The sequence below is a fragment of the Nerophis ophidion genome, unplaced genomic scaffold (assembly GCF_033978795.1).
Source record: "Nerophis ophidion isolate RoL-2023_Sa unplaced genomic scaffold, RoL_Noph_v1.0 HiC_scaffold_34, whole genome shotgun sequence".
NCBI classification, from domain to species: Eukaryota; Metazoa; Chordata; class Actinopteri; order Syngnathiformes; family Syngnathidae; genus Nerophis; species Nerophis ophidion.
This window is the reverse complement of record NW_026906956.1, coordinates 96,447-114,008: the sequence shown is the minus strand read 5'-3', so window position 1 is coordinate 114,008 and position 17,562 is coordinate 96,447. Positions and strand designations below refer to the sequence as shown.

Sequence of the window (17,562 nt, the reverse complement as noted above, 5' to 3'; positions counted from 1 at the left end):
TGGAGGATCCAGGACGAGGATCTCCACAGGGCTATATAAATAAACATTGATTGACATTGATTGATTGATATTTGTAGTTGCTCAGATGGATGGTGGATGGACTGTGTTGGTAAAGCTTGGCTTGACTGCTGCTGTGTGAGGGGTTGATAGTCTTGAGCCTGGGGGTTGAGAGTGACTGCTGGTTCCTTGGTTCTTTTTAAGTAGGAGCTCATGCCATCAGATGCTGTGTGTGAGGAAGCATGAAGGCTGGACGCTTTTAAAACTGCTAATTTTGCATCAGCAGCTGCCAATTGAGCATGCAGGTCCATCATTTCCTTTTTCTTTCTGATTCTTTCCCTCTCCTCTTCCAATTTCTTTTTGATCTTTTCCTCCTCCTCTTCCAAGGCAGCGAGGGCAGCCCTGTCGGCCTCTGCCTGTCTGCGAACTGAGGAGGTTCTAGAATTACTAGAACCAGACCGTGTGTGACTCCCATGTGATTTGTGACTTATATTACTAATGCTGTCATTTGGATTAATTTGGTTTTCGAAATCCTCCATATTTTCCAGGGTTGGTGTTTTTATCCAGGTGTTAACATGCTCAATGAATTAATGTAGATTGATTAATTTGGCTTTGTACCATATGTCGTGATTGATTTGGTCCTCTGTTGGTAGAATTGGTAGGCGGGATGTGTGTGCACTTGCGGTTTCCTTTATAACATTGAGATATTTGGTGAAAGCAGATTGCACGTCCATTTTGTCCTCTCCATTTTCCATCATTTCCATGATATGTTTCTGCATGTTGCTTGCCTTGTTTAATTTAGATCTCCTCTCCTTCTCAACTGTTTCAGTTCTGTGCATTAGGGCTTTTGGTGTCATTTTCACTGTGCGTTTTTTTACATCAGATGTTTGATCTGTGTCATACTTGCCAACCTTGAGACCTCCGATTTCGGGAGGTGGGGGGTGGGGGTGGGGGGCATGGTCGGGGTGGGGCGTGGTTGGGGGCGTGGTTAAGAGGGAAGGAGTATATTTACCGCTAGATTCATAGATTTACCAAGTCAAGTATTTCATATATATCAATCAATCAATCAATCAATCAATGTTTATTTATATATCCCTAAATCACTAGTGTCTCAAAGGGCTGCACAAACCACAACACAAAACACCACATTTTATATATATATATATATATATATATATATATATATATATATATATATATATATATATATATATATAATAAATACTTGAATTTCAGTGTTCATTTATTTACACATTTATACACACATAACACTCATTTACTCATTGTTGAGTTAAGGGTTGAATCGTCCATCCTTTTTCTAACCATATGCAAGTGCAATAGATGGCAGTATTGTCCTGTTTAAGAGTTTCACAAAAATGCTGTTTGGCAGACCAACTGCTTTACGGTAGACGAAAACGGACTGCTGTTGTTGTATGTTGTTTTACCGCGCTGGGAGGACGTTAATGAAACTGCCTAACAATAAACCCACATAAGAAACCAATAACTCGCCCTCGATCATTTTACAGTTATAACATCATTGGGCAGACACGCTCTTTATACATGTCACTCAGGTCCGCATGGAGCTGGAGGGGGCGTGGCCTCCAGCTCCGCCTGAATTTGGGGAGAAAATTGTCCCAGGAGGTTTTCGGGAGAGGCGCTGAATTTCGGGAGTCTCCCGGAAAATCCAGGAGTGTTGGTAAGTATGATCTGTGTCCACCTGTTTTTCCATCTCTGCAGGTTGTGACTGATTTTCAATAATTTCTGACAGTTCAGCCTGTGAGGGTTCCATTTGACCTTTAATTGTATCACACATTGAATGCGTTGCTTTTGACTCCATTAACACATGATCATGCATTTCCAAAGCATTGTATTTTCCTTTCCCAGGATCCATGATTATGCACAACCCACAATTCTAAATCAGATCAAATAAATGGAAACCTTGTTAATGTCACTCAAAACACCAAACATCAAAACCGCAATTATTCATTTGCATTTGTTCAAACCAAAACCTCACCCACGAACGGGCTTGGACAAGGAATTATAAAACATCACCTTGTATATGAAATATACCCACAAACGGGTTGCAATCATGCACAACATCTCCTGGAAAATACCCACTATCGGGTTCAATAACATTGAATATTAACCACCAATGCATTGGATTTTTTGTTGCTGTCTTTGTGTGCACACACTGTTATATGGCCATATATTACATACCTTTACTTCATGCTGGCCTGTGACTTTGTTCTTGTCTTCAAAAGATTTTCTTCGAAAAGAGTTCCATATCTTTGAAAAGAGTACACAACTTCAAACAGCGCTGCTCAGCTGTCGCTCCAAAGTGATATCTGTTTGTCGAGACATTATGTATTTTGCATCTAAAGGTCGGAGGTTCTGATGATAGTGAAAGCTAAGAGATGAACAATGTCTCCCTCGTTCAGAATACGCAAATTCACACTTATTTAGTTAGTTCTCGAATAAAAATTAGAGTTTTGCCCCATTTGAGAAAAATCCCTCAGAGTATTTTACTATTTCTTTTTTTTTAGTTACTTAAGTGAAATGCTTTAAAAATAGAATGTGAGGTTACAGTGCACTTGACCTTAACATATATAATAATCATAGTTTGAGTTTGTGCCAAATTTGAGGAAAATCCATCAAATAATTCTTGAGATATGGCTTTAACAATGTGCTAAGTTAAGACAAAATAATAAAAACAAATATATAAAAAAATACCCAAGACCTGCTGTCACATTGTTTTGTTCATGTAAACATTGTTTTATACCATATTGTGTACAGATTCTAAACGCTAATGCAGTTTTTGTTGTATTTCCATTTTTTGTCATTATTCGATATTTTGATTGTTGTCAGCCATTTTGGGCCAAAGTGTTCTTTATTTTATTTTATTTCTTTACTTCCTCTTACAACAAAGTATCTGCTGTAAATTTTGATGTATAAAACATTATTGTTAATGTACCATGTGTATGTTCAATTGTACAGGTTGCTATTCACTTACTTTGAAGCGTTTTTTTTTCATATGTTTTATATGTTTCATGGTTTAAATTCAAATAAAGTATACCAATGCTAAAATACCTGTATCAAATGTTAGGTATATGCATTAATGTCAATTTGTTAGAGAGAGTCTGTTTCCAGAATGAATGTAAATATATTTACAAGAAAAAACAGCTGCATAAGATTTTCGTTTTTTTGTCATTCCTATTTTTATACATTTATGGCTCTTAAAAAAACTGCCAGGATATTTTGCGGAGAACGTTTAACCAAATGTCCACAATGGCATTGTGTAGGCAAAAAAAGAGTAGTGCCCAGACGTAGGAACGAAAATCACTTTCTAGCCACTTTTTCCTGGTTCACCTTATGGCCTATAACTAAGAGTTTCCCGCTTGTCTCCAACCTTTCCTCCATGCATTCCTGAGAGTGTGTGCCTCACCGACACTCTGCTGTTAACAGGCGGCCTTTCTTCTTAAATAGATTATTACATTGTAAAATAACAGACACTTTACTTTTGCTTGTCCTTACGTTTTGGACGCATGGCTGCAATGGTTGTGATCTCTCGGATGCAGAATTTTAGAATAGAATAGAAAGTACTTTATTGATCCCTGGGGAAAATCAGCACCACAGTTCGCTCACAATAGACAATAATAATTTACACCAGTAAAACCAGCGAACCAGTAATTACAGTCTGCAAATTGTGTTGTTGTTGAATGATATTTATCAGATTTAAAGTCAAATACAGTTGATATACTTGTCTGTCTATCTGTGTTGGCCCTGCGATGAGGTGGCGACCTGTCCAGGGTGTACGCCGCCTTCCGCCTGAATGCAGCTGAGATAGGCTCCAGCACACCCCGCCATCCCTAAAGGGACACACAGTCGATAAAGGGATGGATGGATCATTGGTGGCCGTGATTTTTTGTGTAGACACCATGAAAACATACATTTAGAATGAATCGTTCATGACTTGCCCATCACGATGACTCGTTGGCCCCGCCCCTAAGTGACGCATGCGTGGAGGATATGTTCCTCGCAGCAAAGTCCTCCTTTACTCCACACACGCTTCTAAGCCTCGGCACATCTACTAACTACACTTTATTCATCCTCCATGTCAGCATCAACTCCACACGTCTCACTCTACTTTGGAGATTATCAGGCCCGCTTAGATTGCTCGTTGTTTGAGCGCGCTAGTTAGCTTAGCATGCTAGTTAGCTTAGCTTGTTAGCCGCTAACAAAGAGACGCGGATTTGATCAACACATCGCTTAGTTAAGATCAAGTGTGAGTGTAAAGTGTTGTGATTGTGTGGAAATGTGTGAAAGAACCATAGCAGAGTACGAGGAGGAACTTTGTCCAACTAAAGAGGAGAAGGAGCGACAACATCAAAAACCTCAAGTTGTGTTACACAGTACAGGTTTGTTTACTTCTTACTCTCACATCTTTACTAACTTTGTATTTCATCATTAATATGACGTGTTTGATTAATAATTTATCAATAGGTGTACTCAGACACATGATTGTTATTGTGTTATTAATGTGATTATCAGACAGCAGTCATTTCCATTAGATAATGTTCAAATATAGGTGATTTGGCACACTTAGAATTAAAAAAACAAAAATAATGTTGTTTTTCATCAGATATGTAGTAGTATTGTATATGTGGATGGGGGCCCTGCTTTGGTAATAATGTGTACCCCTTTCAGAGATCACATTTAGTTCCACTTCAAACATTCACATGTTGCACAATGAGATGAGATGGTATAACGTGAACAGTTCTGGAACTTTCTAACTCGGGGGAAAGAACGGGATCTCGTTGGAAGCGCGATGTATGAGCAGACGTCGTTTGGGTATAACAAAATGATGGCTGCCAATTTAGTTTACAACTTCACTACATCAGTAGTTGTCAAACCTTTTTCACCAAGTACCAACTCAGAAAATACTTGGATTTCCAAGTACCACCATCATGAACAGCATTAAAATATAGTAGCATAGTAGGCCTTAATTATTCATTAAAAACAAGGAAGACACATTATTTAACAAGTATATTTAATATTTTAGTTACTGTAACAGTACACACAGTTTGAACAGTAACACAGTGTTTGCATGTTGGAAAATAAAACAATGTACATAAAAAATGAAATAATATTTGGCGTACCATTAGGTGATACCGCGTACCACTAGTGGTACACGTACCACAGTTTTAGAATCCCTGCTCGATCGGTTCAAGAAGACATGATCAATGCACGCGTGTGCAGAGACAAGGTCACTTCCATTTTATTTGTTTTACGTCAGTTATGTTCCTGCATGTTGTCACTACTATAGTTTTCCTTTTTGCAATCTTTATTTGAATAACAATTTCACATAAAAGATGACATGCTGATCATTTAAAAAATTACAGAGCTCCTAAAGGGACATAGGTACAATTTTTTTGAGATATGTATCTTGTGCGCACCAGAAACTATGATGCCGCTTCCTCAGTTGACCTCTGACCTGGTCCACAGAGATGACTAATGTTTGCGTAGAGGTGGTGGAGGAGGAGGAGGAGGAGGAGGGGGTTGCAACCATGGCTGGGGGGGAGAAGAAAGGGGAGTGGATGCAATGAGGAGTGGGGGGTGGGGAGAACAGTACTGGTTAAACCGGTTGAAGAAGGTATTCATCTCATTGGCCCTCTCTATTGTCCCCCCTACTGCTCTGGTCTTTGTCTTGTGGCCTGTGATGGTTTTCACACCTTCCCAGACCTCCCTCATGTTGTTCTGCTCCAGCTTCTTCCTGTAGCTGTCCTTAGTCTTCCTCACGCGTCCTCTCACCTCCCGCTGTGCTGCTCTCATTGCCTCCCTGTCTCCACTCCTGAAGGCAGCTTTCTTCTTGTTGAGGACAGCTTGAACCTTCTGTGTTACCCAGGGTTTGTCATTAGGGTAGCACTGAACAGTCTTAGCAGGGCAGGTCACGTCTAGGCAGAAGTTGAGGTAATCCGTAGAACAGTGAGTCTGACCATCAATGTCCTCACCATGTGGAAACTGTGTTCCATTTGTCTGTCACAGAATGACATCACACTAAGATGTTCAGTGACAGTTTTCTTTAGCTATTTAGCATTTTTGTTCAGTATCAATCAATCAATGTTATTTATACAGCCCTAAATCACAAGTGTCTCAAAGGGCAAAAAAAAGGCAGTAAACATCTTCCAAACAAAGTGTTTGCGAGCGAAATTTTCTGAAATGTGTAGGTATATTCTTGCTATCGTTTATATTTTCAGAATGTATAATATTGTGTTTTAGAGAAATGCTTTGACATTCTTGTCAGGTTCAAACACCGATGTCATCTATTTGACAAGACAAGAAGCAAAGAAATCAAACAGACAGGATTCAATTTAGCTCATGAGGAGAAACGTCTGGGCTGCAACTTTGTACAGTTTCCCACCACGCTTTGACGAGGGAGTTCCACGCTTCCTCTTTTATTTGGGCCTTTTCTGATTACATAGCTGCAGCTGTTTTTAAAGGGATGGGGGGGGGGGCTCGTAAGCAGCTTTTGCACTCGGTCGTAAACAGTTTAAAGAAATGGTCTGCTTTGTAGATCTCAGGTCAGGAAAAGGTCTTCCTGTGGCTGTCAATAGATCAAAGAAACCGACACCTCCATGTTGCATCCCATTGCAGACAGTGGAGTTTTACAAGCCTTTTGTTTGATAAGATGAAAGACAGCTTTGGTCTTCTCGCAGGGGACCTGAACTCAATGGAATACAACGTTTTTTTTATAACTTCCATCCATCCATTTCCTACCGCTTATTCCCTTTTGGGGTCGCGGGGGGCGCTGAACTCATATACAATTATTCTGAAAATTTTGTTATTATTGTTAATATCATATGGAATCAATTATTGGTCGCAGTAAAGTAGCAAATTGGGTAGTTTTTAGCTCTAAAAAGGGTATTTCAACAAGTAAACAGTACAGTAGGTACTTGATTTTGATAGATGTAATGCTCATAATGCTCATAGGGACTGCGTGGCGTAGTGGGAGAGTGGCCATGCGCAACCCGGGGGTCCCTGGTTCAATCCCCACCTAGTACCATCTTCGTCACGTCCGTTGTGTCCTGAGCAAGACACTTCACCCTTGCTCCTGATGGGTGCTGGTTTGGCGCCTTGCATGGCAGCTCCCTCCATCAGTGTGTGAATGTGTGTGTGAATGGGTAAATGTGGAAATAGTGTCAAAGCGCTTTGAGTACCTTGAAGGTAGAAAAGCGCTATACAAGAACAACCCACTTATTTTATCATAAGGGTATACTAGTAAACTATGCAGAGATGAGATTTTTCAGTATCAAAATATTACTTGAAATCAAATTTTGGCAGCAGCAGAGTGGTTGTTTCGGTATATTTTAGCTTTGTAAAGGGTATTTCTACAAGTATACAGTACAGTAGGTACTTCCATCCATCCATCTTCTTCCGCTTATCCGAGATCGGGTCGCGGGGGCAGCAGCCTAAGCAGGGAAGCCCAGACTTCCCTCTCCCCAGCCACTTCGTCTAGCTCTTCCCGGGGGATCCCGAGGCGTTCCCAGGCCAGCCGGGAGACATAGTCTTCCCAACGTGTCCTGGGTCTTCCCCGTGGCCTCGTACCGGTTGGACGTGCCCTAAACACCTCCCTCGGGAGGCGTTCGGGTGGCATCCTGACCAGATGCCCGAACCACCTCATCTGGCTCCTCTCCATGTGGAGGAGCAGCGGCTTTACTTTGAGTTCCTCCCGGATGGCAGAGCTTCTCACCCTATCTCAGTAGGTACTTGATTTATATATATATATATATATATATATATATATATATATATATATATATATATATATATATATATATATATAATGCTCATTAGAGTATTCTAGTAAAATAAGCAGAGATGAGATGTGTCAATATCAAACTATTATTTAAAATACATTTTTGGCAGCAACAAAGTGGCCATTTGGGTAGATATTTGATATGGGTAGATATTAGATATGGGGGGGGTGGTCCCTATGCCTAGAACCTTTGTGCCTGATGTCTGGTTGCCGAATCTGACTGACTGGGGCCGGTTTGTGAGAAAGTTCAAGACCCAGTCACAGAGAGTTGGTGTCAGACCAACAGTGAGGAGTTTAGCAGTGAGTTTTTGTGGGATGACCGTGTTAAAGCAGAGCTGTAGTCGATGAATAATAGCCTGGCATAGGTGTCCTTGCCCTCTACGTGGGTGAGGGTGGTGTGGATGACGGGGTTGACTGCAACCTCACTGGACCGATTCTGCCGGTAGACAAACTGTAGAGCAGGGGTCACCAACGCGGTGCCCACGGGCACCAGGTCGCCTGTTAGGACCAGATGAGTCGCCCGCTGGCCTGTTCTAAAAATAGCTCAAATAGCAGCACTTACCAGTGAGCTGCCTCTATTCTTTAAATTGTATTCATTTACTAGCAAGCTGGTCTCGCTTTGCTCGACCTTTTTAATTCTAAGAGAGACAAAACTCAAATAGAATTTGAAAATCCAAGACAATATTTTAAAGACTTGGTATTCACTTGTTTAAATACATTTATTAATTTTTTTTACTTTGCTTCTTATAACTTTCAGAAAGACAATTTTTTGAGAAAATATACAACCTTAAAATTGATTTTAGGATTTTTAAACACATTCACCTTTTTACCTTTTAAATTCCTTCCTCTTCTTTCCTGTCAATTTAAATCAATGTTCAAGTATTTTTTTTTTTTATTGTAAGTAATAATAAATACATTTTAATATAATTCTTCATTTTAGCTTCTGTTTTTTCGACAAAGTATCCATCCATCCATTTTCTACCGCTTATTCCCTTTCGGGGTCGCAGGGGGCGCTGGCGCCTATCTCAGCTACAATCGGGCGGAAGGCAGGGTACACCCTGGACAAGTCGCCACCTTATCGCAGGGCCAACACAGAGAGACAGACAACATTCACACTCACGTTCACACACTAGGGACCATTTAGTGTTGCCAATCAACCTATCCCCAGGTGCATGTCTTTGGAGACAAAGTATATTAGTGAAATATTTCTTCAAACTTATTATGATTAAAATTCAGAGAAATTATTCTGGCAAATGTACAAAATCTGTAGAATCAAATTTAAATCTTATTTCAAAGTATTTTGAATTACTTTTAAAATTTTTGTCATGGAAAATCTAGAAGAAATAATGATTTGTCTTTGTTAGAAATATCGCTTGGTCCAATTTATTATATATTCTAACAAAGTGCAGATTGGATTTTAACCTATTCAAAACATGTCATCAACATTCAAAAATTAATATTAATCAGGAAAAATGACTAATGGTGTTCCATAAATTATTTTTTTAAATTGTTTCAAAAAGATTCAAATTAGCTAGTTTTTCTCTTCATTTTTTTCGGTTGAATTTGGAATTTTAAAGATAAACTGTTTTTAAAAATTGTATTTTAATTTTTTTCGTGTTTTCTCCTCTTTTAAACTGTTCAATTAAGTGTTTTTTTTCATCATTTATTCTCTACAAAAAAAAACTTCCGTAAAAAGAAAAAACATTTACGACAAAATGACAGACAGAAATATCAATTTTTTATATATATAGATTTGTTTATTAAAGGTAATTTGAGCAAATTGGCTATTTCTGGCAATTTATTTAAGAATGTATCAAACTGGAAGCCCTTCGCATTGATCAGTACCCAAGAAGTAGCTCTTGGTTTCAAAAAGGTTGGTGACCCCTGCTGTAGAGGGTCCAGTGTGTCTGGGATGGTCTTCTTGATGTGTGACATGACTATCCTCTCGAAGCACTTCATCACTATTGGGGTGAGTTGTCTAGTATGTTTACTATTTTATTTAGGAAAAACTTTCAATAAGAATCATATGTTTAATGTACCCTAAGATTTTTTGTTAAAATGAAGCCAATAATGTACTTTTTTTTGGTCCCATTTATTTAGAGAAGTGTTGAAAAGTATCAAAATACATTTTGGTATAGGTCCCGGTACTATAATATTGGTATCGGGACAACACTAGTAAGAACAGAATTCATTGGTTGATTCTTTGACCACCTTAGTAGTCATTTTTTCACTGGAGAGATTAGTCTCTACGATGCAGCCAAGATAGGTAATCTCATTTTTCTTTGTTATTATATTGTCACCCACTTTGACTGTGAAGTTATCTACTTTTCTGAGGTTAGGAATTGACCCAAAGACCTGTGTACTTGCAAGTACCGAGACAAGTCTTATTTCGGCAGTTTCTCATTGAAAGCCTTGCTAGTCTAGGTCTTGAGGATTCTAGCTTCTCTTGTTTTGTGGCCGTTAGCCTCGGTTCTGTTCTTCATGGGTACAGAAAATGATGGAATGATCACTTAAGCCGCACACAGTTGTTCCACTCGTGGTGATCTGAGACTGGTCAGAAGTAACAAGGAGGTCTATGAAGGATTAAAAGGACTCACTCACCCTGGTAGTGTGCTTAATGAGCTAAGTGAGACAATGTTGGTGGCACAGTTTAGTGAAGGTTTTAAAAATGGGTGCATCCTTTCAGGACATATCTGTGTTCCAGTCCCCAAGAAGTAAACCTGTATCAACATGTTTACATAAAACTCACACACTCACTAAATACATTTTATACTGTAAACAAATCTAATCAAAGTTATAATTTCACTTCCTAAATCTGACTTACAAGTATCAATAAGTGAACGTAAACAATTATTTTCAATAACTAAAGTAGTCAAAACTTGAATTATTAAAAGAACATAAAGGTGACTGACTTTCCTTCAGCGTGTCGTAGATGGTCTCCTATTCCTAAAGAGGAATTGTTGATGAAGATACTCCATAAAACAGCACATAGTAAAACATGTTTTTGTGAAAGTTCCTTTTGGCCCAGCCAACAAACTGACCACCAAAAAATATTTTGCATGATCACAAAAACATACCATGAATGTTTTTGCAGTGATTTTGGAATTAGATTTTTTGAATTTCCAGGATATTTTAGTTATAGTAATGACTATGGCATTAAAATAATATGGTTAAGTTTACAGATAAAGTTTAGGTGTCATAGACCGTATACACAAAACAATATTTACCCACTTTACATCAGTGAAGTTAAGAGTGCTTCAATCAATGCTGCCTCGTACTTATAAAAACTTTTCAAATTGCCCCGCATCAAACTTCCAAGTCTGTTTTTGTACTCACTGTACCACTTTTGAATTAATTTTAGGAAAAAAGGAGGTATTTCCTGTGTTTTTATTGGTTGTTTTACTACACACTTTTAACACAACACAGGAAAGAACACAAATAATGTAATTGTGTTAGCAGTGTCAGTCCAAAACTTTTTCTATTCCCTCTTTATCTTATTGACTTATTTACCCAACAGACGTCCAGCAGCAACCCCATATTAAAGAGGAAGAGGAGGATCCACAGCCCCCCCACATGAAAGAGGAAGAGGAGGAAGTGTGGATGAGTCAGGAGGGAGAGTGTCCTGTAGGGCAGGAGGAGGCTGATGTCAGCAAGTTTCCACTGACTGTTGTCTCTGTGAAGACTGAAGAGCATGAAGACAAACCACCTGAGTCCTCACAGCTTCATCACAGTCCAAGTAAGCACAACATTTTATTCTCAGGGCATTCAATCCATCACAACTGGACTCTTCACTTTGTCTTACAAGACCTTTGTCCTCTCATCCAAGTAGGCTTCATCACTTCATGCTCATACACTTCAAGTCTTAAATCTAATCATTGGAATATAGAGGAGAACTGCACTTTTTTGAGGAATTTTTCTATCGTTCACAATCATTCCAAAAGACATGATGGTGGATATATAAAAAAAAATAAATCCCATTCTAACTAGGGCTGGGCGATATGGCCTTTTATTAATATCTCAATATTTTTAGTCCACATCACGATACAGCATATATATGTGGATATTTTGCCTTAGCCTTGAATGAACACTTGATGCATATAATCACAGCAGTATGATGATTCTATGTGTCTACATTCAAACATTCTTCTTCATACTGCATTCATATATGCTACTTTTAAACTTTCATGCAGAGAGGGAAACCACAACTAAGTCAAATTAGCAAAAGTGTATTTATTAAACAGTTATTAAACAGTGGCACAAACATTCATGTCATTTCCAAACAGAAAGTGCAAGATTGTCAGAGACATTTCAAAACAAGCTATTAGTGCACTTTTGTGCATGATGTCACTAAGATGACATCAAAACAACACTAAATTACAGTGCACTTTGTGTACAGAAGGCCACTACAATAGTTTAAAACAAATAAAGTGCACTTTTGTGCATGATGTCACACAAGCTATTTCAATAAGTGTCAAATAAAAATGTGCTGCATAATAGGAAATCAAATAGTGTATGTCCTTCGCTATGTGGTAGGTTCCTACGGACGTTATCTCCTTCTGTTGTTGACCAATTTTTTAATATGGGGTTGATGTGGAAATGGTTGCTTGGGCATTTTGTGGGTGTGGCACCAAACTGAGATGTTGACATGCAGAGTTTCAAGGACTCCTCATTCTTTAGCGGGTGACTTTTCAAATGATGCTACACATTAGCGGTGCTGCTACTTTTTGTAGCAACACTTTTGCCACATACTTTTCGGGCTGGGCGATAAAACAATAACAATATATATCGCGATAGACATGTGATCACTATCAATAGAAAATGGGGTCGATAGAACGTTCGATAATTTCACTGAGTTCTGCTAGAAAAAAAATAGGAAGTAAGGCCCAGCTGGAACCGCACGGCACTTTGGGAGGTGTAGGCAGAGGAAGGGCTTTGGCTTCTCGACCTATCACGGCTGAGCCTGAACCGCAAGGCATTCTGGGAAATGCTAACAGGAAATAAAAAAAAGCAACAACGTCTAGCTGACCACGAGGAGTGAAACGAAATGGGAATATGAGTACGGCAGCACGAGAGGAAATTGTAAATAAAAAGTGAAGTTGCTTGAGTTATTTTTTTTATACGCTGAAGTTGGTTTGATTATTCCATAAATGACTGAAGAGGGTAAAAGGTTTGTTTTGTCACAGATGTTCAGACGCAAGTTTATTCCGATGTTTACAATATTTTGTAAGACATGTTTGTTTCTGCTTGCTTAATTTTACTGTTATTTATTTGCATATATCGTTACCAATATGGCTTCAAAGCCTGAATTGTACACTACTAATTTCTTAATTACAATACTTTGCACATTTTGTTAGATTAAGCATTTATTTAATGTAAATATTTTGCACATCGACCAGTATTTTCATTTATAATGCTGACCTCGTTTGAAAGGTTAAAGGTTAAATTTAAAATAAAAGTATTTAATTTCAGCCTTTTTTCTCCTGGTCTTTATTTAAAATAGTTTTTTTTTTTTATATCAATAATTATCAATATCGACTGATATGAAACAGTTATATCGTGATACATTTTTTAGTCGTATCGCCCAGCCTTACATACTTGACATATTACGGTTGTCTCGGTATATGGAGTATATTCCATATATCGCCCAGCCCTAATTCTTACTCATAAATGTAAATAAAAGTCCACTTGCAATGGAGCCAATGGGAGGTCCTCTCTAAAATGAATGAGCTTTTTTTCAAAATTTTTCAACCGATTCAAACAATCCCACCTTCAACATATTCCACTAATTCTGGAAATTGAAATTACAACATTTTTCAACCCACCTTAACCGTTCCACCGTCAAATCAATCCTTTTAATCAGGACAGAAAACAAAGCTGTTTTTGAATTGGAAAAATTTCCAGTGTTCCCGAAATTAAAGAAATTCCATAAAACCATTTCTCAATTAAAAATGTTACGACTTCAACATTTCTAAACCGATTTGAAAAATTCCAACACCAACCATTTCAACTCATTCAGAACATTCACATTTTTTAGCATGTCCCAAAAAATTCCCGCTTTCCCCGAAATTCTCCAAAATTTCCATGAAATTCCCATTGAAAGGAATAAAATAAAAGTTCCACAACTCCCACATTTTTCATCTGATTCAAACCGTTCCAACTTCAAAATATTCAGTGTGTTCAGGAATTGTGTGCTCCCTTTCAACACTTATTAAAAGAAATTCCTGGATTTTCTGGAATTCCCGTTTTTTAGGGACATTTTCCCCATTCAAAATGAATTATCCATGTTTCAAATTTCCACAATTCCCACATGTTTCAAACCATTCTACCTTCAACACATTCAATTCATCCTGGAAATTCAAACAACTAGTTTTCCACATTCAACAAATTTACAGGAATTCCCGTTTTTTTCTAACCTTATTTCCAACCTTCTTTAGTGCAATGACTCCTTTCACATTGTTCAACCCATTTCAACCGTTCCACTGTCAAAACATTCCTCTGAGTCAGGACAAAAAAGCATGTTGGTTTAAGAACTTTAAAAAATCCCGGTTTTCCCGAAGTTCAAAGTCTTCAACATTCAAACTATTCTTACATTCATACTACATTCTGTCAACCTTTCAGTTCAACTTCAGCATTGGAGGATTCACACAGAATTATTTCAGGAATTGCTTCATCTAGTTAATATTATTATAATAATTAAATGTAGCTTACCACATTGAATGTGTGGACTGCATGACTGATGTCTTCTCAGTTCTCACTGCAACGCAATTTGAGTGTCTAGAAACACTTTAAATTAATTCAATATTACTATTATTAATAAGGTAAACAAGTTATCTTTTGAAGGAGTAGTCAGTAATCTGATTACTTCTTCCCAGTTTAACTGTGGTGACATTATCTAAATGAAAGCAAAACAGATGTCATCTTTTTTGGACAACATGCGTGACCCCGAATGGGACAAGCAGTAGACAATGGATGGATGGATGTTGACTATGCTCATGCTATTTTTAGAGCAGACGTGTCTCTAAAGATAAATGTGAAAATGGCAGTAGTTATTGTCCACCAGCAGGGGGAGCTCTTTACTAGTACTACTGCGTGGAGGCTGGCATGTGGTACATTATTTCCTGTGTGTGTATGACTTATTCAGAGGGACAACAGCACACTTTCATGTATGGCGTCTACCATTAAGGATTGCAGGAAGGACTTTTAGGATGTTTTTATATGAATAAGATGGATTGGATGTTGGCCTGAAAAGGCATTCCCCTGAAGGTCTTCTTCATGTGTCAGCTGGAAGTACCCTGACTGCTGTGAGGGGAAACTGATGAGATTGTGAGATCATATGTTGGTGCAGGACAATGTCTCATGTGACTGAGCAAAGCTGGACTTTTCTGAAGAATGTTTGTTTTCTCCTGTCCCGCAGACCTCGATGAAGAACATCTACCTCATGAGCAGGAGGTGGAACCACAGTACCCCCACATACACAAGGAAGAAGGGGTACCACATTCCCAACACATCAAAGAGGGAGGAGAGGAGCCACAGCCCCCCCACATTAAAGAGGAAGACGAGAAGCCGCAGACCCATAATGTTAAACTGACCCTTCACATTAAAGGGCAAGCGGAGGACCCACTGAACTTACACATCAAAAAGGAAGAGGAGGACCCACTGACCCCCAACTTTAAAGAGGAAGAGGAGGACCAAGAGGCGCCGCACATTAGAGAGGAAGAGGAGGAAGAGGGCATCAGTCAGCCTAAATGGTTGGAGGAGTTCCCAGTGACTGGTGTCCCTGTGAAGAGTGAAGAGGATGAGGTGAAAGGTGAAAGTGAGGAGAGGGGAGGGGGGGAGCCTCCAAGCAGCAGCTCAACACAACACATGACAACAGAAGCTGATGGAGACCACTGTGGAGGATCACAAGCAGACAAGCTCTTAGCTCCACTATCAGATAGTGAGGACACAACGTCACACTCTCCTGACACTGATGATGAAGACTCTAAAGATGATAAGACATGTCACACTGACAACACTCACTTCACTTGTTCTCACTGTCACAAAACCTTTAAATACCATAGTTCTCTGAAATTACACATAAGATCACACACTGGAGAAAAACCTTTTTCTTGTTCACTCTGTAGTAAAGGTTTTACACAACGTCAACATGTGAAAGAACACATGAGAACACACACTGGAGAAAAACCTTTTTCTTGCTCAGAATGTGGTAAAGGTTTTGTTCTCAGTGAACATTTGAAAGTACACATGAGAACACACACCGGTGAAAAACCTTTTTCCTGTTCAATCTGTGGTAAAGATTTTACACAAAGTAATAATTTGAAAAGACACAAGAGAACACACACTGGAGAAAAACCTTTTTCCTGTTCGACCTGTGGTAAAGGTTGTACAAGCAGTACAGATGTGAAAGGACACATGAGAACACACACTGGTGAAAAACCTTTTTCTTGTTCAATCTGTGGTAAAGGTTTTACACAAAGTCAGGATGTGAAAAGACACATGAGAACACACACTGGTGAAAAAACCTTTTCATGTTCAACCTGTGGTAAAGGTTTTGCACAAAGTAATCATTTGAAAAGACACAAGAGAACACACACTGGAGAAAAACCTTTTTCCTGTTCGACCTGTGGTAAAGGTTTTACAAGAAGTACAGATGTGAAAGGACACATGAGAACACACACTGGTGAAAAACCTTTTTCTTGTTCAATCTGTGGTAAAGGTTTTACAACATGTACATATGTGAAAGTACACATGAGAACACACACTGGTGAATAATCACATTCCTGTTGAATCTGCAACAGAAGCTTTGGTGAACGATCAAGCCTTGTAGCACACATGAGAAGACACCCAGGAGAGAAAGTGTTGAGTTGCAGTGTGTGTGGTGAAAGATTGTCTTCTAAGTACCAGTGTAAGAAACACAAGTGTGCTGGTGAGAACAGCAGCAGCAAATGAAACTGCAGGATTTGAAATAAACTGTCCAGGCTTTCATTTTGACTTTCTAACAACATCAGCACATATAACATGTGTGACATTGTTGTTTGTCCAACAATCTTTTTAATATGCTTCTACATTTATAGATTGGATAGTTTGAAATATTGAAGTGTGACATATATGTATTTGTAATTATTAATCATTCTATAGATTATCACCTTTATATGACATACATATTTACTGGTTCACATCTGAAACATCTTCTGGACCACTTCAGGAAGCATATTATTATTTACTTTATACATCATTTGAACAGTTGTCTTTTATACAATTTTAAAATGTGTGACTTTATGAATCATTTGTTGGGTCTCTGTAATCCATTTTATTAATCATCTTTACTACTCTCTTTTGTAATATGATGATTGTGTTGTGATTTTTTTATACTTTAACTTAATATGTATGTACTTGTACGTTTATGCAATAAAAAGTGAGAGAAAATGGCTGAGTTGTCTGTGGAAGGATGTTTTGTTTTTACTAACATACATTTGTGGGTTAAAAAAAAATCCCCACTATTGTGTTTTAAACATACTTTACCTTTTTTTTTCTTTCTTTCTTTTTTAACATCCCCAAAACAATATCAATCAAAGTTTGGAATGTCAGGCAAAAGCCAATATTGTACATCATCTCACAGAGCTTTATTTTGCATACATTCATGAAAAAAAAAAAGTTTAATTTGTTTCCCTATCACAGAACGAACAAGTGTTGTCTTCAATTGCAAAACATCTTAAAAATTATTTAAAATGTTTTCCTTAAATTAACTCCTT

At 38.3% G+C, this 17,562-nt stretch overlaps 1 protein-coding gene across 1 annotated transcript in view; it reads left to right on the top strand.

Annotated features, from left to right (window-relative positions):
- Positions 1 to 17,239, top strand: part of LOC133546607 (oocyte zinc finger protein XlCOF8.4-like) — a 462,363-nt gene extending 445,124 nt beyond the window's left edge. Inside the window, exons 4-6 of the mRNA XM_061892391.1 lie at positions 385 to 457; positions 11,328 to 11,546; positions 15,225 to 17,239. Of these exons, the coding sequence (XP_061748375.1) occupies positions 385 to 457; positions 11,328 to 11,546; positions 15,225 to 16,582 (1,650 nt within the window). The 3' untranslated portion in view covers positions 16,583 to 17,239. The remainder of the gene's footprint in view (positions 1 to 384; positions 458 to 11,327; positions 11,547 to 15,224) is intronic.
- Positions 17,240 to 17,562: the final 323 nt, after the last annotated feature.